Source organism: Aotus nancymaae, unplaced genomic scaffold (assembly GCF_030222135.1).
Source record: "Aotus nancymaae isolate 86718 unplaced genomic scaffold, 86718_ANA_hifiasm-v0.15.2.pri h1tg000059l, whole genome shotgun sequence".
Classification (NCBI taxonomy): Eukaryota; Metazoa; Chordata; class Mammalia; order Primates; family Aotidae; genus Aotus; species Aotus nancymaae.
The window spans coordinates 2,960,241-2,984,420 of NW_026988473.1; the positions used below are offsets into that span (position 1 = coordinate 2,960,241).

General features: G+C 41.7%; 1 protein-coding gene across 1 annotated transcript in view; it reads right to left on the bottom strand.

Moving 5' to 3' along the window:
* The window catches only part of TOP6BL (TOP6B like initiator of meiotic double strand breaks), a 110,024-nt gene that overhangs the window by 13,670 nt on the left and 72,174 nt on the right, over positions 1–24,180 (bottom strand). The window contains exons 9-13 of the mRNA XM_064364699.1: positions 14,963–15,113; positions 11,999–12,145; positions 7,076–7,197; positions 6,160–6,270; positions 1,376–1,474 (exon numbers count right to left, since the gene is read on the bottom strand). Coding sequence (XP_064220769.1) covers positions 1,376–1,474; positions 6,160–6,270; positions 7,076–7,197; positions 11,999–12,145; positions 14,963–15,113 — 630 coding nt within the window. The remainder of the gene's footprint in view (positions 1–1,375; positions 1,475–6,159; positions 6,271–7,075; positions 7,198–11,998; positions 12,146–14,962; positions 15,114–24,180) is intronic.

Consider the following 24,180-nt stretch of genomic DNA (forward strand, 5'->3'; position numbering starts at 1 on the left):
TTTGAGACAGAATCTCGCTCTGTCACCCAGGCTGGAGTGCAGTGGCACATTCTTGGCTCACTACAGCCTTGACCTCCTGGGCTCAAGCAGTCCTCCCACCTTAGCCTCCCAAATAGCTAGAACTACAGGCATATGCCACTATGTCTAATTTTTTTTTTCTACTTTTGGAGAGACAGGGTTTCACCATCTTGCCCAGGCAGGCAGATCACCTGAGGTCAGGAGTTCGAGAACAGCCTGGCCAACATGGTGAAACTCCGTCTCTACTAAAAATACAAAAATTAGCCAGGCATGGTGGAGCATGCCTGTAGTCCCAGCTACTCGAGGAGCTGAGGCAGGAGAATCACTTGAACCTGAGAGGCAGAGGTTGCAGTGAGCCGAGATTGCACCACTGCACCCCAGCCTGGGTGATAGAGCAAGACTCTGTCTAAAAAAATAAATAAATAAATAAAAATAAGTACACTTTTATCTTTTCACCTTTTTGGATGCTGGAGATCTAGAGTTTCATTAGTTGGAATCTTTACCCTGAAGGAGGTCAGATAGCTTTTAACTGGTTTTGTGATGGTCTTCTCTAATGAGTGAAGGGAGATTATAGCTAGGAAATTCTGTTTCTCTACAAATTCCAGGTATAGCTGTTAGTAGTGGTCCAACTGAAGCCCACTTTTCTGGCTCTGTTGGCTCTAATCAGTAGAACTGACTTATCTGGAACTAAAAATATAGGATAAATAAATAAGAGAGATTAAAGATGAAAATATCCTACAGTAGGCCAGGCACGGTGGTTCACACCTGTAATCCCAGCACTTTGGGAGGCTGAGGCAGGTGGATCATGAGGTCAAGAGATCAAGACCATTATGGCCAACATGGTGAAACCCCGTCTCTACTAAAAATACAAAAATTAGCCAGGTGTGGTGGTTGGCGCCTGTAGTCCCAGCTACTCAGGAGGCTGAGGCAGGAGAATTGCTGAACCCAGGAGGCGGAGGTTGCAGTGAGCTGAGATCAAGCCATTACACTCCAGCCTGGGCAACAGAATGAGACTCCATCTCAAGAAGAAAAAAAATAGAAAAGAAAATATTCTACAGTGTCATCTGGACAAGATGGAGTAACAGGGACTGAATCTACCCTCATGCCTGAAATGACAAAAATCCTGGATACAACATATGAAACAGTGGCTTTCAAAACATCAGACACCAGGCAACAAATAGGATTGTCATTCCTGAGAGACAGAAGACAGATGATTTTGTTTCACAGGCTTCCTTGCTGAAAGGCTAACCTCAGATTATGCAGTCTGAAACACTTGTACCTACCCACCCCCTCAATTCGGGATTCTCATATATCAAAATGGAAAATTCCCACCAAAGTACTGATTATTTACACTGACCTGCTTCACCTCACATGAGCGGTGGTGAAGAAATTGGTGCTGAGTGATCTCACAAAATAGTTTGTGCAGTTTGGTCCCAAACTCTTGGGTGTCAGCTGCCTAAAATGGGCCAGAAATAGAACATGCTGAGTTCCAGTACTGGAAACCAAGGGGGGAAGTTCTCACAGAAAGTTTATACAGGGAGATGATGAGGCAGATAATGGGCAAGCCATTAGAGTTAGGAGTTTTCTTAGTCTTCATAAAGGCAAGAGAGGAAAAAAGAAGGCCTGAGATAATTGGTATGACAGGTAGTTGTGGCTCCTATATGTCTTCCCACTTCTGTCACCTAAGCAAGATCCTTCACAGAAGGCCTTTGTTCTCCCACCCCCACCCCAACTCCCTTTTTTTTTTTTTTTTTTTTTTTTGAGACAGTCTTGCTCTGTCACCCAGGCTAGAGTGTAGTGGTGCAATGTTGGCTCATTGCAGCCTCTGCCTCCTGGGTTCAAGTGATCTCCCGTTTCAGCCTCCTGAGTAGCTGGGACTACAGGCGCATACCACCACACCCAGCTAATTTTTGTATTTTAGTAGACACGGGGTTTCACTATGTTGGCCAGGCTGGTCTCGAACTCCGGACCTCAGGTGATCCACCCACCTCAGCCTCTCAAAGTACTGGGATTACAGGTGTGAGCCACCACCCCTAGTCATTTCTCCCATCTCTATAAGACAAAATATCCAAGAAATCCATCTGTTCATGAAGGGGTTATATAAACTTCTTTTCTATAAGTAGAGTTTCTAAGACAGCACAGGTTCTACTGCATAACTGAAGCTGATATGAGACCTTTTTTTCTGATGAGTTTTTTAGGGAGGAGAGGAACAAATAATAAATTTGCACCCACAGGAAATAGGTAACAGCTTTCTACTTTTAAATATAGAATTGTAGGATGTTAGAATTAAAGGGAACCAGAGTAATCACCTAATACAACACACTAGTTTTAAGGATGAGAAAATTGAAATTCAAAAAGGAGAAGTGACCCACCCAAGAACTCACAGCTAGGTAGTACAAAGTTAGGGCTTTAATGCATACCTTACAATTCCCAACTTAGTGTTCTTCTCACTACCCTGTGCTATCCACATGACCCAGAAAGTTGAAGCTATGATAAAATGCACTAGCTTATAAACATGTTATACACTTTGACTCATAACTTCTGTAGAAATTTGTTCTAGAAAATAATTCAAAAGAAACAAGATATTAAAATATTTTTGTGTTATACTAGCTTTTCAAGAAAACTATACCAAAAAAATGAAGCAACAAATATGGAGTGATATGTTGCCCACTGATAATATCAGTTGGTCAGCACACATTCCTAAAGGAAGGGAAAAAAACTAACATTTATTGAGAATCTACCACATGCTATGTACTTTGACATTGTCTTAGTCCATTTGGGCTGCTATACCAAATTACTGTAGACTGGGTGGCTTATAAACAATAGAAACTTATTTCTCACAGTCCTGGAGGCTGGAAATCTGAAATTAAAGTGCCAGCATGGTAAAGTTCTGGTAAGGGCCCTTTTCTGGGCTATAGGCTGCCCACTTCCTCTGTATCCTCATATGGCAGAAGGGGTGAGGTTCTCTCTGGGGCCTTTTTTTTTCCCTTGGAGATGGAGTTTCATTCTTGTTGCCCAGGCTGGAGTGCAATGGCACAATCTCAGCTCACTGCAACCTCTGCCTCCCGGGTTTAAGTGCTTCTCCTGCCTCGGCCTCCTGAGTAGCTGGGATTACAGGCGCCTGCCACTTCGCCTGGCTAATTTTTTTGTCTTTTTTTAAGTAGAGATGGAGTTTCACCATGTTGGTCAGGCTGGTATTGAACTCCTGACCTCAGGTGATCCACCTGCCTCAGCCTCACAAAGTGCCGGGATTACAGGCGTGAGCCAACACACCCGACCTAGGGCCTCTTTTGAAAAAGCATTAATCCCATTCACGAGGGCCTAATGACCCAAATCACCTCTCAAAGGCCTCATATCTCCTAATTTTATCAGTTAGGGGGTTAGGATTTCAACATATGAATTTTGGGGACATATAAACATTCAGACCATAGCACAATTTAGCTTTCACCTTCATAATAACTCCGTGAGGTATTATTTTTTTCCAATTTGTAGACAAGTCTCAGAACTACAGGCCTAAACATAACTAGTATGTAAATGAGTCAGGATTTGAACGTGAGCCTCTGATGCCACATACATGTAATAATTAAGGTTGCTCAATTATCTCCAGTGTATTCTGTCACCATGAGATAGCATTCTTCAACAAGGAATTAGGAATCAATGATCTAGTCCTAGCTCTGTTGTTTTTTTTTTTCAAGGCGGAGTCACACTTTGTCACTCAAGCTGGAGTGCAGTGGCTCGATGTTAGCTCACTACAACCTCCACCTCCCAGTTATCAGCGATTCTCCTGCCTCAGCCTTCCGAGTAACTCAGACTACACACGTGCGCTACCATGCCCAGCTAATTTAGTATTTTTAGTAGAGATGGGGTTTCACTATGTTGGTCAGGCTGGTCATGAACTGACCTCAAGCAATTCATCTGCTTCACTTCTGTCTTCACTTTTTTTTTTTTTTATGAGGGTGCAGCTCAGTGAATCTTCATTTTTTCAGCTTCAAAAGAAAACTTTATCGGATCCCCCCAAAAACACCTGTGCCCACTAGGGCAGCCCCTCCCACCAAGAGATGTTTTGCCTGCTGTGAACTTCATGGAAATGAAGCCATGACAGTGTGTCTTCATCATTTGTGTCTAGCTCCTGCCCAAACGCTGTTTGTGTTACATTCAACCCGTGATGCTGTGAGTGGTTATTTTCACTCATCGCCATTATGCATAGGATTCCACTGCACGAATATTTCATAGTTTATCCATTTGCTGCTGATGGGTAGATTTCCACTTTGGCCATCAAGAATGGGTCACGGTGAGCATTCTTGTTCATGTCTTTTGGGGAACACAGGTGTGCACTTCCGTGGGATACATACTTCCCAAAGTGCTGGGATTACAGGCATGAACCACCACACCCAGCCCTAGCTCTGTTCTTAACTAACTGTGTGACCTAAAGAAAGCAGAAATCAACTGGGCACGTTGGCTTACACCTATAATCCCAGCACTTTGGGAGGTAGGCAGATCACCTGAGGTCAGGAGTTCAAGACCAGCCTGACCAACATGCAGAAATACCGTCTCTACTTTAAAAATACAGAATATTAGCCAGGTGTGGTGACACATGCCTGTAATCCCAGCTACATGGGAAGCTGAGGCAGAAGAATCACTAATCACTTAAACCCGGGAGGCGGAGGTTGCAGTGAGCTGAGATTCACTGCACTCCAGCCTGGGCAACAAGAGCAAAACTTCGTCTCAAAAAAAAAAGAAAGCAGAAATCTTAAATAACTTGTTTTTTCATTTGTAAAACAGTAAACATACTACTATTCAATGAATATTTCTTAAAACTTAGGCCTGGTACTATGTAGCATCACAGTGGAGCATATAAAATAATGTCTCTAAAAATACTATACATATTAAAAAGATAAGCAGTAGAATGTCATTAAAACCCTGGTACCTTTTTTTTTTTTTTTTTTTTGAGACAGTTTCACTGTTGTCGCCTGGGCTGAAGTGCAATGGCATGATCTAGGCTCAGTGCAACCTCTGCCTCCCAGGTTCCAACATTTCTCCTGCCTCAGCCTCCCAAGTAGCTAAGATGACAGACACCTGCCACCACACCCAGCTGATTTTTGTATTTTTAGTAGAGACAGGGTTTTACCATGTTGGCCAGGCTGGTCTCGAACTCCTGACCTCCCAAAGTGCTGGGATTACAGTCATGAGCCACTGCCCACAGCCTTTTTTTTTTTTTTAGACGGAATCTCACGCTGTCACCTAGGCTGGACTGCAGTGACACGATCTTGGCTCACTACAACCTCAGCCTCCTGGGTTCAAGTGATTCTCATGCCTCAGCCTCCCGAGTAGCTGGGATTACAGGCACGTGCCACCACGCCCAGCTACTTTTTTTGTATTTTTAGTAGAGACGGGGTTTCACCATGTTGGCAATGGTCTTGATCTCTTGACCCTGTGATCCGCCTGTCTCAGTCTCCCAAAGTGCTGAGATTACAGGCGTGAGCCACTGCGCCCAGCCCTTTTTTTTTTTTTTTTTTTAAAGACAGGTATCACTCTGTTGCCCAGGCTGGAGAACAGTAATGTGATCATGGCTCAGGCACAACATCCCAGGTTCAGGTGATCCTCCTACCTCAGCCTCCTGAGGAACTGGGATCACAGGTGTATGTATCACCACACCTGGCTGATTTTTTTTTTTTTTTAGATGAAGTTTTGCTCTTGTTGCCCAGTCTGTAGTGCAATGGTATGATCTTGGCTCACCACAACCTCCACCTCCCTGGGTCAAACGATTCTCCTGCTTCAGCCTCCTGCATAGCTGGGATTACAGGCATGTGCCACGACGCCTGGCTAATTTTGTATTTTTAGTAGAGATGTGGTTTCTCCATGTTGGTCAGGCTGGTCTAGACCTCCGACCTCAGATGACCTGCCCACCTCAGCCTCCCAAAGTGCTGGGATTACAGGCGTGAGTCACCACCTGGCTCCTGATTTTTTAATTATTTGTAGAGACAGGGTCTCTCTATGTTGCCCAGGCTGGTGTCAAACTCCTGGGCTCAAGCGATCCTCCCACCTTGGCCTCCGAAAGTGTTGTGATTACAGGCATGAAACACCATACCCAGCCAAAACCCTGGCACTTTTAAGCATCCCTAATCCCAATCTCCTACTAACTTGAAGGGTCTGGAGACACATCTTTCGGAAGCTGCTCCTAGTGCTTCCAGTCAGAATACTCATGATGGAGTTCACAGCCACTGAGAGTGAGGCCTGTAGTTTCTGCTGAGCCTGGGAAACATAACAAGTAAGGGGGAGACTGCATGAATTCCAAGATGTGGTTTAGAGAATCCCAGAGGGGCCACACATTTCCATCAGAGCAGGATTTCAACAATTCTTCCTCTCCATCAATAAAAGTTACTGAGCTCTTCACATATTTTTATATCATAACACTTAGGGATTAAAATAAAAATTTTAAATGTTCTCTCATTTCACAGAGATGACTTATTGGCACAGACACATTTAGAGAAGACAAGCAATAAGAACACTGGTCAAGAAAACACACCACTTGAAAAAAAAAAAAAAAACAACTTTCAGTTCTGCTCTCTTAGTGTGGTTGTTTTTTACCTGAAAAGGGGTCATATGAGGTAAGAAATGTGTTACCAAAAGTACTCAGGATGGATGGATTCAGAAAATCAAGTAAGAAGAGAAAGTGGTGTTGTAAACAATTAGGAAAATGGGGGAAGAATGTAAGACACAGTGAAGCAGCAGCTCCGGAAGTCTGTGGGGGGTGAGAAGGGGAAGAGTTTATATAGACAAGGAAGAGGTGTGCTAAGAGCCATTTTTACCTATTATCTATTTCCCTATTTGCCCAAACACACCTACTAGGAGGTAAGACTAAGCAAGCTGGTTACAGTGATCCATCTAAGCTAGAGTTTGTGTTGTAGGCTAGATGCATTGTTACAAGATCACCCCTGGTGACAGAAGAGGAGAGGGAGGGGCATTAAGGGAGCAAGGGCTCCTGGGCCCTGCTATTATATACTTGCTGTCTTTTCCTTAGAGAATAGGAGAAAGGAGGCTGTGGATTCCTTATTACCTTGGCAGCCTCGTGATGTTGCTCCAAGACCTGGTCCACGATAAACTGGATAGAATCTTGCACTACACTGTGGCTTTCCACAAGGATGGCACTGAGATGAGTTGTGAGCAAAGTATAGACTCCTAAGGGGAGGGAGAAGGTAAAATTATCACATCTACTTCCCCTTACTGTGCATCTTCTTCAAAGGCTAGTCTTAAATTACCAGATATGTAAGATTTAAGACACTTGTTTACTAATACGTTGATGAATTTCTTTTAAATCCAACACTGAGTACAACAACTGAGATACTGCAGGCCCTCAGAGTCAAGCTAAACAAATTATCACAGTCGTTCGAGAATGGTAACGCGGTATTTCTGAGGAATCTGAATTCTTAAGGAATGTTCAGTAAGGCTCAGAACGTGGTATCAGGCTTGCATTATTCAAGGATTAACCATGAGCAAGGATAACTACCTCAAGATTGCTGTTCATGTGTTCTGAGTCAGGACTGGGAGTTAGAAAGATGCCTCTTGGAAGAAGAGACCCCTACATATCTACAAATAAATATCTTTTTTAGACTAAATCTCCCAACAAACAAACCTACCCAATTCCCACTTATAAATAAAAGAAAGCTCAGAAAAATTAAGGTGAAGAATGACATTATTTTTTAAAGAAACAAATGAGGGATCCTGTTTAATTCATAGCAGAAATATATACCACGTACTATAAATGAGAATCCTAGTGACTCCCAGAAGGGAGGAGAAAGGGAGAAGCAAACATCCTATAGTGTTCAACCCTCCTCCATGCCTGTGTGAGCGTCACTGTTGTGCTTTCAGATGTGCTGTGGTAAAGAAAAGGTTAAAATTCACAAAAATGATACAACTGTTCATATGAGGTCTTTTGAAATGGGGGATTATCTCTGTTAAAGTAACCGCAGGCACCACTGCTCAGCCTCATTCAGAAAAGCTAACATGTGAGAGCCATAGGCAAAAAAATTATGCCATCAAACAATAGGCCACCATTTAATGATCCTGATGCATCAGACACAGGAAGCCAAATTTACTTTACAGGTCACCTGGAGAAAATCCTTCTTGATTATTCTTTGTTTTCAGTGTTCGGAATTCTATGGTGAAGCAGCCTAAAACTGGCTAGCTTTTTCCAGGACTGTATTAAAAATGCAAGTCGGAAGAACATTTTCTACCACAACGCACCATATGCTTTCTTGGTAGGGAAGGTAATATGTGGTAAGCTCAAAAGGATTCTGGAGCTAGAGTCAAGGAGAACATAGATTCTAGGGTCAACTCTGCCACCAACTAGTGGTGATGAAGTCTTTTATTCAGTATAGAAAATGGCTTTATACCACCTGTTCTCACAGGTAAGTTGTTGTGTAGATAAACTGCCATAATGTACATGAAGTGTTTTGTGGGTTTTTTTGTTGACCAGCCTGGAGGTCAGTGACACAATCTCGGCTCACTGCAGCCTCAACAGCCAGGGCTCAAGTGATCCTCCCACCTCTGCCTCCTGAATACCTGGGACCACAGGTGTGCACCACCACCATGCCTGGCTTTTTTTTTTTTTTTTTTTTTTTTGAGATGGAGTTTCGCTCTTGTTGCCCAAGCTGGAGTGCGATGGTGCGATCTCAGCTCACTGCAACCTCTGCCTCCCGGGTTCAAGTGATTCTCCTGGCTCAGCTTCCCAAGTAGCTAGAATTATAGGCGCCTGCCACCACGCCCAGCTAATTTTGTATTTTTAGTAGAGACAGGGTTTCGCCATGTTGACCAGGCTGATCTCAAACTCCTGACCTCAGGTCATCCTCTTGCTTCAGTCTCCCAAAGTGCTGGGATTACAGGTGTGAGCTGCCACACCTGGCTAAATTTTTAAATTATATGTAGAGATGAGGTCTTGCTATCTTGCCCAAGCAGTCTTGAATGGCTCAATCAGTCCTTCTGCTTTGGCCCCTCAAAGTACTGGGATTACAGGTGCCAAATCATGGTGCCTGGCCCATGAAGTGTTTTGAAATGTACACTGCAATATTCAACAGGAAAATATTGCTATTGCTATGTAAATATATAATCTAGATTGCTATTTTCCATAGTTTGGTTCTAAGAATAGCTTCAAGAAATCAGATCCCTTTTGAAAGCAGACATTTAATTTAAAAGCCAAAGTTCATTCCTAAAACTTTTGACCACCAAATTCTTTTGACATTGTGGAAAATAATGAGTTAGTTACAAGAAAATAAAAATGAGTTAATCACAAAAAAGTTACCATGACAAGGTAGGTGGGCATATGGCCAATTAAGTGATTTTCCTTAAAGACACACTAATTTTGAACAATCCGTTTCCTAAAAGAGGAGGCTCTAGAGAAAGCTTTTAAGGATATGAGAAAGAAAAGGGGGAAGAAAAGGTAAAATTATCACTACATTTATATCTACCTCCCCTCCCCTCACTGTGCATCATCTTCAGAGGCTAACCCTAAACTACCAGATGTGTAAGATGTAAGACACTGTGTTTACTACTACATTGATGAACTTCTTTTAAATCCAATATTGAGTACAATGACTGAGATACTGCAGGCCTTCAAAGTCAAGCTAAACAGAAGTGTACAAATTATCACAGTGTATCAAGAATGATAACAATGTCTTTCTATGTGAGGAATCTGAGTTCTTAAGGAATGTTCAGTAGGGCTCAGAACATGGTATCAGGCTTGTATTATCCAAGGATTACCTCTGGCAGACCTTAAAAAAAAAAACCATCAGAAGGTAGCAGATCTTAAGTCTTAAGAGGGTTTCAGACCTGGAAGGGCCTTTGATGGGGCCTAGCCTAACAATCTCATGTTAAAGATATGAAAAGGGAAGCTCAGATTTACATGACATGCTTCCCAAAAATCATTGAAGAAGTTGGTATCAGTGCTAAAATTTAACCCAGGTCTCTTGATTCCACCCTGTTATCTTTTCCACAATAATAAGCTGCTGCTCTTAGCAGCCTCTGTCTATGTGAGCATAGGCTACAGGGAATAGCCCTAGGAATCCTCACATTAGTTTGGGCACCTTCTATTTCCCATTCCCCTGGCCTTAATCACCGCAACAGTGGTGCATCAAAGACCACTAGCTACTCAAATAAAGAGCTGCAAGCCAGAGCCCAAGGAAACAGTGCTTCTCTCCTATAGGATATACAGCATGTGTTGGGAAGAGGCAAGGAAAAGGTAGCCTTATCTTACTTCTGAGAGGCTCAGAAGGAAGGTAGCAGGAAGAATACCACAGCTGACAATGGTTTGTTCAATAAATAGTTGACATGATCTCTTTTGGTCTGGGGTTGTAAGCAGTCTCTTTTTTTCTTATGACTCAGTGGAAGCAGAGCCACACCAAATAGCACTGGAGTGCCTGGAGCATAGAGTCCCACAAAAACACACTGGGCCATAGAGAAAGGAGAACACAGAGACATATCAGAAGCACCAAAAGGGAGGCTTATGAACCTTTTCCCAAACTTGTATAATCTCCACTTCTTGTAACTTTCCTCAAAGATTAGGAGGGGATTGAGAAATACTTAAATTTATGTCCCAGGGTTTATTGGATTAAAATGCAGAAGCCAAGTCCTGCTCATGCTCAGTGGTTTTCAAATTTCACTATTTAAGAATCACTTGAGGCCGGACACGGTGGCTCATGCCTGTAATCCCAGCACTTTGGGAAGCTGACATGGGAGCATCTCTTGAGCCCAGGAGTTCAGCCTGGGCAACACAGGAAGACCTTGTTTCTACAATAATAATGATGATGATGATGATGATGAAGATCCAGGAGATTCTGATGCATGTTTCATGGACCAGAAAATTAAACCACTACTTTATCTTTATCATAGAGAACCTTTCTGAGTGATAACAAGTTATCACCCACCTAATAAATAAACACCAAAGGTTCCTCATTGCATACCTGAATAAGAGCAGGTATGCATTTTTTTTTAATCCACCTAGAGAGGCAGTATGATGATGAAAAGTTCCCAAGGCTGGCTGTACATCAGAATCACCTGAGAAGCAATTTTATCATTTTATTTTATTTTATTTTTTGAGACAGAGTCTCAATGTCTTGCCCAGGCTGGAGTGCAATGGTGTGATCTCGGCTCACTGCAACCTCTGCCTCCTGGGTTTGAGTGATACTCCTGCCTCAGCCTCCCGAATAGCTGGGATTACAAGCAGCCACCACCACACCGGCTAATTTTTGTATTTTTAATAGAAACAGGGTTTCACCATGTTAGCCAGGCTAGTTTTGAACATTTGGCTGCAAATGACCCACCCACTTCGGACTTCCAAAGTGCTGAGATTACAGGCGTGAGCCACCATGCCTGGCCTGAGAAGCTTTAAAAACATATGGACAAGCACTTTGGGACACTGAGGCAGGAAGATCACTTGAAGCCAGGAGTAGACCAGCCTGGGCAACAAAGCAAGACCTCCATCTCCACAAAAAATTATTGAAAAAGTTATCCAGGTGCAGTGGCATGCATCTGTAGGCCCAGCTACTGGGGAGGCTAAAGCAGAGGACCACTTGAGCCCAGGAGTTCGATGTTGCAGTGAGCTACGCTCACTGAGACCTGAAACATACTGAGACCTGAGCCCCACCTCAGTCCAACTGGAAATCAGAATCTCTGGAGAGTGAGCATTTTAGATGCTCTCCAGGTAATATATTTTGTGGCTAACGTTAAGAACCACGGATCCCTAGGGAGCAATATCAGTGTCTGCTGATTTCTGACCAACCAGACCTAGAAATGTCGTCATTTAAGTGATGCATCAATATATGAATCTTTTCTACAGGATATATTTATTTAACTTATTAAGCAAGGTTTTTCACTGAACTTTATTCTATAGAAATATATCTAATTTAGATGTATGCATTATACAAATCTTCCCTTTCTCTTAGCATTTGGCATACTCAAGCTGGCAACCCCATTCTCTTATACTTACCCCAGATTTCCATTTGCTGAACTGGAAATGCACTGTGGAAATCCACAAAGAGAAAAAGCAGCAGAGTTTGTCCTTGAAGGTCCATATTCTGAGACTGATCCCCCTCTCTGGATTCCACCTGATAACTCACATCTGGAAGCAACAAATCTAGAGGACAAGATAATACACGAATTTCTAAGATAAGGAAAGACCTCAAAATGCCAAGTGACTACAGAACCTGTATTCTGAATAAAGAAGGATCTGAGAATAGGAGATCTAAATTCAAACACTAATTTCCCCTCCTGAACCTGTTTCTCTATCCACATGATGGAAGCAAATCATAATGATGCACAGGAAGAACATTAAAATAGTAACTAGGTGTGTAAAATGCAAACCAAACAGCACACCTTTACATTTACTGAGAAGCACTACACAATAAATTCATTGATTCCTTGTACAACTTTCTAAGGCAGGTATGGCTGGTAAGAGGTTAGATTCACCTGAGTGTAATGATAAGAACTAACTTGTGTTACAGGCCAGGTACTATATCAAATGCTTATGTACTATTTCAACATTTAGACTTCATAATAACATTATCGGATAGGACCTACTTGTATGACCTTTTACAGATAAGAGGCATAGATAAGTTAAATACCTTGCCCAATGGGTAAGGTGCTAGTAAGTGGTGGAACTGAGTTCTAGATTTTGCTAGACTGACTCCAAAATCTGTGCTCTTATCCCGAATACTACATATTTGTATCCACAAGTAATCCAATGTCCAGTGGTCACTTTCTAGCACCTTGATCCTTTAGAATAAAATAAGGATAGTCCTCTATTTCAGGTCCATATAGAGAAGTACCTCCATGTGGATCCTGGTTCTGTCCTTTAGAGTAATCAGGGAGGGAGATGAGGGGACATTTTCTACATTATTCATTTCCAAAGTTAACTGAGAAAGTTCAGGCACCATGAATTGGCAAAAAACTAAATCAGCAAAGCCTGAAAACAAAAATGAATGAGAAAAGGAGATATGGAGATCCCTAGAAACTCTACTAGTCATCTCTATTCGAAATCCTGATGACATGACATTCTGTCTGTTAAGACCAAATATTCTTTTCCCACAAAACTATCATTTCCAAAGACCTGTCTAAGGACACCGTCTTCCGGAATAACTGCCCACTCAAGAACAAAGAATCTTATCCCAAGGTTTCCTTCCTTCATAGGTGAAGAGTCTGTTATTCTAAGATACTGCCCTATCCCAGTAGGCTTCAATCTTCTCGTACCAGTCACAGCCGCAGAATACCTCTTCCCTACTGGTCATCTTCCTCAGGAGCCAAACGACCAGACTACCTTCTAAATTTCAAAGGATTCTAGTTAGAACAGTCAATCTCAAAACTGCAGCCCTCCTAGATATAACCCATGGTTGCATATTGCAATTTCCCAGTTTTATTTATTAGCTCAGTTATTAACCTCCCAACTTTTAGCATGATTCACCCAAAGCTGGTGTGGTTACAGCTTACATGAATATTACAGCCAGCTTCCTAGGCCTAATACTATTATGTCTTGCATTTGTATGTGTTTTAGTTGTTTCTAAGGAATTTTATATGGATTTTCTCAGTTCATTATGAAGTATTTCTCTTCCACAGTAGTTCAGATGTGTCATTGCTCCCTTACTCACCTTTGTAAAGGCCCAGAGTTGACAGATTAGGTACATTAGAAATCCTCTGAACAAGTATCTAACAGAAAGACCAGGAATAGAGGAGGCAGCAGAGGAAGTAAGAGGAGAACCAGTATCAACATGCAATGCCAGGCCGGGCATGGTGGCTCACACCTATAATCCCAGCACTTTGGGAGGCCGAGGCGGTAGGACCATTTGAGGTCAGAAGTTCAAGACCAGCCTGGCCCTAATACGGGGAAATCCCGTCTCTACTAAAAATACAAAAAAACACAATTAGCCAGGCATGGTGGTGGGCACTTGTAATCCCAGCTACTAGGAAGGCTGAGGCAGGAAGATCACTTGAAACCAGGAGAAGGAGGTTGCAGCCAGCTGAGATTGCACCACTGCACTATAGCCTGGGCAATAGAGCAAGACTCCATAAAACAACAACAACCAACACCACGACAACAAAAACATGCAATGCCAAAACAAGCTGTGAAAGAGCTTTGCCTGGTTTGACACCTGTTTGCCTCACTTCAAGTGGTCTCTCACACTTGGCCAGACCCTGACCCCCAAACCCCAAACTAGGCCATCAGATCTCTGGGTCATATTTTTTTTAATTTTATTTTTTTCAGATGGAGTCTCACTCTGTCACCCAGGCTGGAGTGCAGTGGCACCATCTCGGCTCACTGCAATCTCTGCCTCCTGGGTTCAAGCAATTCTCCTGTCTCAGCCTCCCGAGTAACTGAGACTACAGGTGCATGCCACCACACCCAGCTAATTTTTGTATTTCTGGTAGAGACAGGGTTTCACTATGTTGGTCAGGCTGGTCTCGATCTCCTGACCTCGTGATCGGCCTGCCTCGGCCTCCCAAAGTGCTGAGGTTACAAGCATGAGCCATCGCGCCCAGCCTCTCTGGATCATATTTTTATATATACTTTCGCCAGGCATGGTGGCTCATGCCTGTAATCCCAGCACTTTGGGAGGCTGAGGTGGGGGGATCACGAGGTCAGGAGATCGAAACTATCCTGGCTAACACGGTGAAACCCCATCTCTACTAAAAATACAAAAATTAGCTGGGCATGGTGGTGTGTGCCTGTAATCCCAGCTACTCGGGAGGCTGAGACAGGAGAATTGCTTGAACCAGGGAGTCGGAGGTTGCAGTGAGCCGAGATCGTGCCACTGCACTCCAGCCTGGCGAGAAAGCGAGACTCCATCTCAAAAAATAAAATAAAATAAAAAATTATATATACTTTCTATTCATATTTCCTTTCATTTCTCTAATATTCTTCAAGTTTCTTCATTCCTGTGCAGAGAGAGGGAAGATATACCTCTATCCAAATTGAGATCCAAATTGGGTACCATACACAAATGGTATTTTTTCCAGTCAATTAAAGAAGAGGTATCTTTGAAGAAAGTAGTCATTGGCTGCTCCCAAGCTGACAATATCAGAGGCAGACCCAAAGGTCCATATAGAAATATGTATAGTTGCTAAAGAAAACTGCCAAATTTTAGTATCTTATGACTATGTATTCACTTGTATAAAACAAACATAACACTGACCTGGTTTACACTCCCATAAATAAATGTTCTATGCAGTTACATATTACGCCTTTTCCACACTGAAGACAGGTGTGAGGCACCATAGATAGATCCACTAGGATCCCTGGAAATTTATTCTGGGTTTAATAAGTATGAGCTACAGATATAACATTGGGACAGTTTATTTATTCACCTGGTTCACATGATCATAGATTTGAATGGCACCACAGGTTAACATTGTTTTAAGTTCTAAGTTCTGGGGGTACTAAGATGAATATCCAGATAATACCTATCCTCAAGTTTATCATATTTACAGTATGGGAGACAGACGTGAAAGCCAGCAAACTATAATACAATGTGATACATGCTAGAAGTATATACAAGAGAATATTTTCTATGAAGTATTTGAGTATACTCAGATTGAGAAGGAAACTTGTCTCCAAACCTACTCTATTAAACAAAGGAAGGCAGGCCCCTGAAATGGTTTCTATCTCTGAACTTCCCATTCAAAATTACCCCATTAAGAACCACTGTTTAATAACCTTTCTTGTCTCCTGAACCAAGGCCAAAGAGACCAGAATGTGGACTTTCCTTTATCTTTCTTTGTTTTCATCCTCTTTCTTATGGGATAAACACATGGTATTAAGTGTGAAGATTAAAATGCCTACCCAGTGGGCACTGGGGCATTATGGAAAGTCATCACAGGAAAAAAGGGATGTTTTATACCCATAAATGAAGTCTCCCTCACAAATCTCAGAAGGTATTAACACATGAACTAAGGCTGACTCACTGTTTAGGGCAAGAAGATTTTTAAGATGCAAACTCAGACTAAGAGGGGAGTGTTTGAAGAGCCAAGATGTGCGGTTGTCTTATATGCAGTTGTTTAAATCATTTACATGTAATACGAATATAGCTATAGTTGGGTTTGAATCCATCATCTTGTTATCTCTTTTCCATTTATTGCTTGTATTCTTTGTTTCCTTTTTCCTCTTTTCTATTTTTGAATTAGAAATTGTTTTTTAAGTTTTAAAAAGTGTTTTCTCTCTCTACCCCCGCCCCTCACCCTTTTTTTTGAGACAGCGTTTTGCTCTTGTTGCCCAGGCTAGAGTGAAATGGCGCGATTTTGGCTCACCACAACCTCCGCCTCCCAAGTTCAAGCGATTCTCCTGCCTCAGCCTCCTGAGTAGCTGGGATTACAGGCATGTGACACCACACCTGGCTAAGTTTGTATTTTTAGTAGACGGGGTTTCTCCATGTTGGTCAAGCTGGTCTCAAATTCCCAACCTCAGGTGATCCGCCTGCCGTGGCTTCCCAAAGTGCTAGGATTACAGGCATGAGCCACTGCACCCAGCCAACCTCCCACCTTTTTTAAGAAGATAGAGGGTCTCACTCTGTTGCTCAGACTGGAGTGCAATGATGTGATCATAGCTCACTGCAGCCTCAAATTCCTGGGCTCAAGCAATCCTCTCTCTGTATCAGCCTCCAAGGGTAGCTGGGACTACAGGTGAGAGCCACCATACCTGCCAGGAATTTTTTTTATAATTCCATTTTGTCTCCTTTTTGAGTTATCAGTATAACTGTTGTATTAACCTAGGAATTGCCAGGCTTTATTAGTATACAACTTTAACTTATCATAGTCTCCCTTCAAATGATATAACAATTCATATATAGTCTAAGAATCAAACAATATACTTCTGCTTCTCTCTTCTTGGCCTTTGTGCTATTGTCACACATTTTACTTCCACAGATGTTATAAACCTTATACATTAAATTTTTGCAGATCCATGATCAATGAACCCTAAGCATAAGAAATATGAAGAATCTAGGCCAGGTGCAGTAGCTTATGCCTAATCCTAGCACTTTGGGAAGCCAAGGCAGGTGGATCACTTGAGATCAGGAGTTCAAGACCAGCCTGGCCAACATGGCAAAATCCTATCTCTATTAAAAATATAAAAATTAGCCAGCCCTGGTGGTGGGCACCTGTAGTCTCAGCTACTCAGGAGGCTGAGGCAGGAGAACTGATTGAACCCAGGAGGAGAAGGTTGCAGTAAGCTGAGATCACACCACTGCACTCCAACCTGGGTGACAGAGTGAGACTCTGTCTCAAAAAGGAATATGAAGAAAATAGAAAATGATAGTAAGACATCTCTCTCTCTCTCTCTCTGTCTCTCTCTCTCTCTCTCTCACACACACACACACACACACACACACAAATTAACCAGGTGTGGTGGTGTGCACCTGTAGTCCTAGCCACTCAGGAGGCTGAGGTGGGAGGGTCACATGAGCTTAGGAGCTCAAGGGTGTAGTGAGCTAAGATCAAGCCACTACACTCCAGCATGGGAGACAAGACTCTGCCTCTATATAAATAAATAAAACATCAGTGAACTGTGCAATAACTTCAGGTGGCCTAATTAAGAATGTGTAATTGGAATCCTGAAGGGAGGGACTTCAAGACTTGTTTTTTAATCTCTTTTTTTTTTTTTTTTTTTGGCTGGGCCTGGTGGCTCACTCTGGTAATCCCAGCACTTTGGGAGTCTGAGGCAGGCAGGTCACCTGAGGTCAAGAGATTGAGACCAGCCTGGCCAACATGGGGAAACCCCTTCTCTACTAAAAATACAAAAATGAGCCGGGTATGGTGACGTGTGCCTGTAATCCCAGCTACTAGGGAGGCTGAAGCAGGAGAATCGCTCCAACCTGGGAGGCGGAGGTTCCAGTGAGCTGTGATCATGCCACTGCACCCTAGCCTGGGCAACAGAGCAAGACTTCGCCTCAAGAAAAAAAAAAAAAGATTTTTTTTTTTTTCTGGTGAGGTACTTGTTAAAGGAAAATTAAAACTCAAGACTCCAAATCACTATGCCAAAAGGAAATAATTTAGCTGAAAGCTGAGCCATGCAAGAAGCTGCCTCTTCTTTTGTTCCTAAGCAGATAGCTACAGATAAAGAGTTAAATATCTCCACAGGTAGCTACTCTTATGTTCACCTTCTCTCATGTAAAGTGCCAATTTACTGAGCACAAGACAAACACATAATTGACTATTCCCCTACTTGCTCCTTTTCTCTTGTAACATATATATATTCAATAATGTGACCATCCCCTTCCTCTTTCCCCTCCAGCCTGCTTTTCTCCTTTAAACACTGAAGGCCTCAAAATCATTTTTAGAGAAAGGCACAGACCTGTCTCCCAGGCCATCCTTAACCTTGGCAAAATAAACTTCTAAACTGATTGAGACCTATCTTAGATACTTTTTTGTTTATATACTCAAGAAGGAGATTTTGTTTTTTTAAAAGGACAAAAGTATTTTCTATCTACTCACGTAGTCACCACTTCCAGTGTTCTTCTTTTCTTGGGTAGATCCAGAATTCTGTCTGGCATCATTTTTCTTCTACCTAAAAGATTTCCTTTAACATTTCTTATAATACAAGTCTTCTGGTGATGAATTCTTTCACCTTTTCTATGTCTGAAAAATTCTTCATTTTGCCTTCATTTTTTTTTCAATACCTTATAAAGATGTTACCCCACTTTCTTCTAGCTAACGCTGTTTCCAGTGAGAAATCTGCCATATTTTGTTCCTCTATACATAATGTGTCTTTTTCATCTCCAGCTGCTTTTTTTTTTCTTTTCTTTAAATTTATTTATTTATTTATTTATTTTTTAAAGACGGGGTTTCACCATGTTGGTCAGGCTGGTCTTGAACTCCCGACCTCGGGTGATCCGCCCACCTTGGCCTCCAAAGTGCTTGGATTACAGGCGTGAGCCACCACGCCCGGCCTCCAGTTGCTTTAAAAAACTTATTACCGGCTTTAAATACTTTATGATGTGACTTGGTGTAATTTTCTTCGTATTTCTTACACTTAGGGTTCATTGATCATGAATCTGCAGGTTTATAGTTTTCATTAAATTTGGAGATTCGAGGGTGAGACTGTCTCTACAAAAAAATAAAAATTAAAAAAAAATTAGCCAGGCATGATAGTGCATGCCTGTAGTCCCAGCTACTCAGGAGAGGCTGAGGGAGGAGGATTGCTTAAGCCCATAAGTTTGAGGTTGCTGTGAGCTATGATCACACCACTGCACTTTAGCCTGGGCAACAGAGTGAGACCCCTTTAAAAAATTGTTTTTCTGAATTTACACTCACATATCTTCTATCTGATGCTAAAAATTTTGATTCCTAACAATGTTACCATAATTATCATAAACATGCATACAATAATTCCAATGTAAAATACCAATATTATTACTAATAATCAAGCCACTGAATAAATTTTAAGAGGTCTTTGGACTTTATCTCATCCTTAAAGTATATCCTGCTAAGAATGTATAGTCAAAACACCATGTTTTAAAATCTTTTGAATTAATTCTTCTTGTTACATGGATTATAATATTAACATAATATACAGGTAAGTTTATTACCTTTTATGTTGAGGGATATTTGTATTGGATATAAAATTCTAGGTTGGTAATTATTTTATTTCAGGACATTATTAGTTTAACACCTTCTGTTGGTATGGGGAGTCAGCCGTTAAATTGTTTATCTTTTAAAGATGATTTGTCCTCCTAACTGATTTTAAGATTTTTCTCTGTTTTTCATCTTCTATAGGTGTGGAAATCTTTTTTTATTTATACTGCTTGATTATTCTGCTCTTAAATCTGTCTCAGTTGTTTCAGCCATTAACTCTTCAAATATTGTTTCTGCCCCATTTTCTCTTCTCTTTTGGGATATCAATTAAATATACATTAGACGGTTTCTCTCTTTCTTCTGTTAACCTTTCTCTTCTGTATTTTCCCTGACTTGTCTCTCTTTGCTTTATTTTTGCTAAGTTCTTGCTTTTTTTTGAGACAGAGTCTCGCTCTGTCGCCAGGCTGGATGGAGTGCAGTGGCGCAATCTCGGCTCACTACAACCTCTGCCTCCCAAGACCAAGCAATTCTTCTGCCTCAGCCTCCCGAGTAGCTGGGACCACAGATGCCCAACTAATTTTTATATTTTAGTAGAGATGGGGTTTCACTATGTTGGACAGGATGGTCTCAATCTCTTGACCTCATGATTCGCCCGCCTTGGCCTCCCAAAGTGCTGGGATTGCAGGCGTGAGCCACCACACCTGGCAGTTCTTGCTATCTTTAGCTTCTTAGGTTGTACTTAATCTGCTGTTAAACCTGTGTACTGAAGTTCATTCAACATTGGTTATTATAGTTCTTAATTCCATAATTTCTGTTTGGTTCTTATTAAAGTTATTTTACATTTTACAGTTTCAGTTTCCTAGTAATATGTTCAAACTTTGCTTTCATTTTCATAAACATAGTAAGCATAATTTTAAAAAAAATTTTCTTGAAACAGGGTCTCATGTCACCCAGGCTGAAGTGCAGTGGCGCGATCTTGGCTCACTGTAGTCTTGACCTCCTGTGCTCAAGCAATCCTCCCACTTCAGTCTCCTGAGTAGCTGGGACCACAGGCATGCACCACCATGCCCAGCTAACTTGTATAGAGATGGGGGTCTCACTGTGTTGCCCAAGCTGATCTGGAACTTGCAAGATCAAGCGGTCTTCCTGCCTCAGCCTCCCAAAGTGCTGAGATCACAGGGTGAACCACCATGCCCAGCTAAGCATAACTTTTTAAAGTCAGTATCTGTTATCACCAGTATCTGGAGTCCCAGTGGGTGTTTCTGTGACTTTGTTTTTGCCAGCTCTTGTTTATATTATCTTGTCCTCTCTTATACCTGGTTATTTGTAACTGTACATGTGTGTGTGCATATGTACCATGGAACACTGTATTTGACAAGTGTTAAATAATCGGGAGCACAGGATGCAGTTATTTTCTTCTAGAAATTTTTGTTTCCTTCTACAAGACATCTAGGAGAACTAGCAAATATAAAATCATCCTAATCCAATTTCAAAGTTTAAGAATTTCTGGCCTGCCTAGATGACCAAAAAGCATATACAGTCCATGTGAAGAGTGATTTAGTGCAGGTTCACCTTACTCCTTAACATATAGACTTCTAGTTATCTCTTGCCCAAAGCAAGAGGTGTTTTTAGCAGCACTCCCAAGCTCATCAGGTCCTGGATTCTTTGGCCTTCTTGTCCTGCATTAATTTGGAAGTATTTTTTAAAATAGATTAATTTTTATTGTATTTATTTATTTTGAGACCGAGTCTCGTTCTATTGCCCAGGCTGGAGTGCTATGGCGACATCTCGGCTCACTGCAACCTCCACCTCCCTGGTTCAAGCAATTCTCCTGCCTCAGCCTCTGGAGTAGTTGGGACTACAGGCATGTGCCACCACGTCCAGTTAATTTTTTTGTATTTTTAGTAGAGATGGGGTTTCACCATGTTGATCAGGCTGGTCTCGAACTCCTGACTCATGATCCGCCCGCCTCGGCTTTCCACGCCCGACCAATTTGTAAGTATTAATATATCTTAGCCTCTCAGCTGCCTGCTCTAATTGGCAAACTACTCCAAGGCAAATACTAGGCTCAGCTCTCTGCAATTCAAACCTCTCCTAAATCATGGCACAGAAACTCCTCCTCTTCACTAGGTCTTTGATGCTTTTATGATGTTTCAATATTTAATCCAGCCTTTGCCTTCAGTGAAAAGGCTGGTCTGAACTATGAAGTTTGCCACTTGAAGAAAGTGAAATCTCACCAGAATTTTCATAGTTCTCTTTTTTAAAACATTACCTCCTTAGAGTCTTCACTGACCATATTTAAAATAACATCTCCATCATTCTCTATCACCTTGTTTTATTTCTCTCCACTGCACTTATCACTACCTAATATCTATCTGTTAAAATTTCCCCAAGAGAACTAAAATATTGTCTGTCTTATTCCTTCTAGATGATGGAATGAAGAGGAAGAAGAAACTTATTTACTTTATACTTTTCTATACTATCTAAAGAAAAAGCATATTTTAAAATAGAAAATGTCCATGCATAGTCTTCATCACTATCCTGCTTCCTCTTCCTAAAAGATACTATGGTATCTTTTGATATCTGATATGTGACACCAAATAGCTGACATCTATCATACCACACCTCTCCTGTTCTCATTGGGTTTTTTGTTTTTGAGACAGAGTCTCGCTCTGTCACTCAGGCTGGAGTGCAGTGGTGTGTTATCAGTTCACTGCAACCTCTGCCTCCTGGGTTCAAGCAATTCTCCTGCTTCAGCCTCCCAAGCAGCTGGGACTACAGGCATGCGCCACCACACCCAGCTAATTTTTGTATTTTTAGCAGAGACGGGGTTTTGCCATGTTAGCCAGGCTAGTCTCGAACTCCTGACCTCAAGTGATCCGCTGGCTTCGCCTCCCAAAGTGCTGGGATTACAGGCATGAGCCACTGCGCCTGGCCTGTTCTCATTGTTTATACTCTTCTCTAACTTCATTTACTTCTACAGCTTCAATGATGTCACAATAACAATTATTAATATTTATTGACTACTTTACGCTAGGAGCTTCACATGGATTATTATAGTTAATTTTAAAACACAAGCAAACCCCAAAAGAACAGAAAAGCAACTTTTGCAAGGGAAAATAAATCTATGAGATAAGTGTCATCTTTATTTTAAAACAGAGGAATTAAAGGCTTAGGCTGGTTAAGTAAGTTGGCTATAGTCACACAGCTAATTAGTAATGAATCCAACATTTACACTCCTGTGCCATGCTCTAAACACAGAACTATACAACTCTTACCTATGGAGGAAACTAAGACTCTAAAATTCTGTATCTCTATATCTGACCATTTCCAAGTTCCAGACCAAATTTCTACATAGCTGCTTACTATGTTCAAAGGATGTCTTGAGGCACCATAAACTCAACATGTTTAATATCAAACTCATCTTCTTTATCCCCCAAATCTGCTATTAATGTTTTGTATCTTGCTGACAGTATCGTTATTCTGTCAGTTCATGGAAATCTTTTTTAATAGCTCTATTGAGATGTAATTCACATCGCACACAATTCACTCATTTTAAATGTATAATAAAATGGGTTTTAGTATATTCAAAGAGTTGTGCAATCACCACCACCATCAATTTTAGAACATTTTCATTACTCTGAAAAGAAGCCCCTCTAGGCAGAGCATAATGTCTCATGCCTGTAATCCCAGCACTTTGGGAGGCTGAGGCTGGTGGATCACATGAGTCCAGGAGTTTGAGACCAGCCTGGGCAACACAGTGAAACTCTGTCTCTACCAAAAATACAAAAATTAGCTGGGCATGGTGGCATGCGCCTGTGATCTCTCAGGAGGCTGAGATGGAAGGATGGTTTGAGTCCAGGAAACAGAGGTTGCAGTGAGCCAAGATCATGTTACTGTAGTCTGCCTGGGCAACGGACCCAGACTCTGTCAAAAAAAAAAAAAGTTCCTCCATTTACATTCTGTCCTCTGTATTTGCCTATTCTAGACCTAGAACTCTGACATCAACCTTAGATGTTCCCTGCCCCTAATCTCTCCCTACCTTGATAATGAACTGGTTACATTTTGTTCATTACTTCAGGTGATAAGTCTGGCCTTTCCATGTCGACCACACTTTAGATTCAAGTACTCATTATTATTATTTTTTTCTTTTCTTTTTTTCTTTTTTTTTTTTTTGAGACAGAGTCTTGCTCTGTTGCCCAAGCTGGAATGCAGTGTCATGTTCTTGGCTCACTGCAGTCTCCACCTGCCAGGTTCAACTGATTCTCCTGCCTCAGCCTCCCAAGTAGATGGGACTACAGATGCCCACCACTACACCCAGCTAATTTTTGTATTTTTAGTAGAGACAGTGTTTCACCATATTGGCCAGGCTGGTCTGGAACCCCTGACCTCAAGTGATCCTCCCACCTCGGTCTCCCAAAGTGCTGGGATTACAGGTGTAAGCCACTGCACCCGGCCATCAGGCACTCATTATTTTTAACCCAGTTCACTTACTTATTTACTTAGTATTACTAACTTCTGTCTCCCATCCATACTATGTAATGCTGCTAAAGACTCCTCCCAAAACATTCAATGGTTTCTTACTATACAGAGAATAAAGTTCACAATCCATAG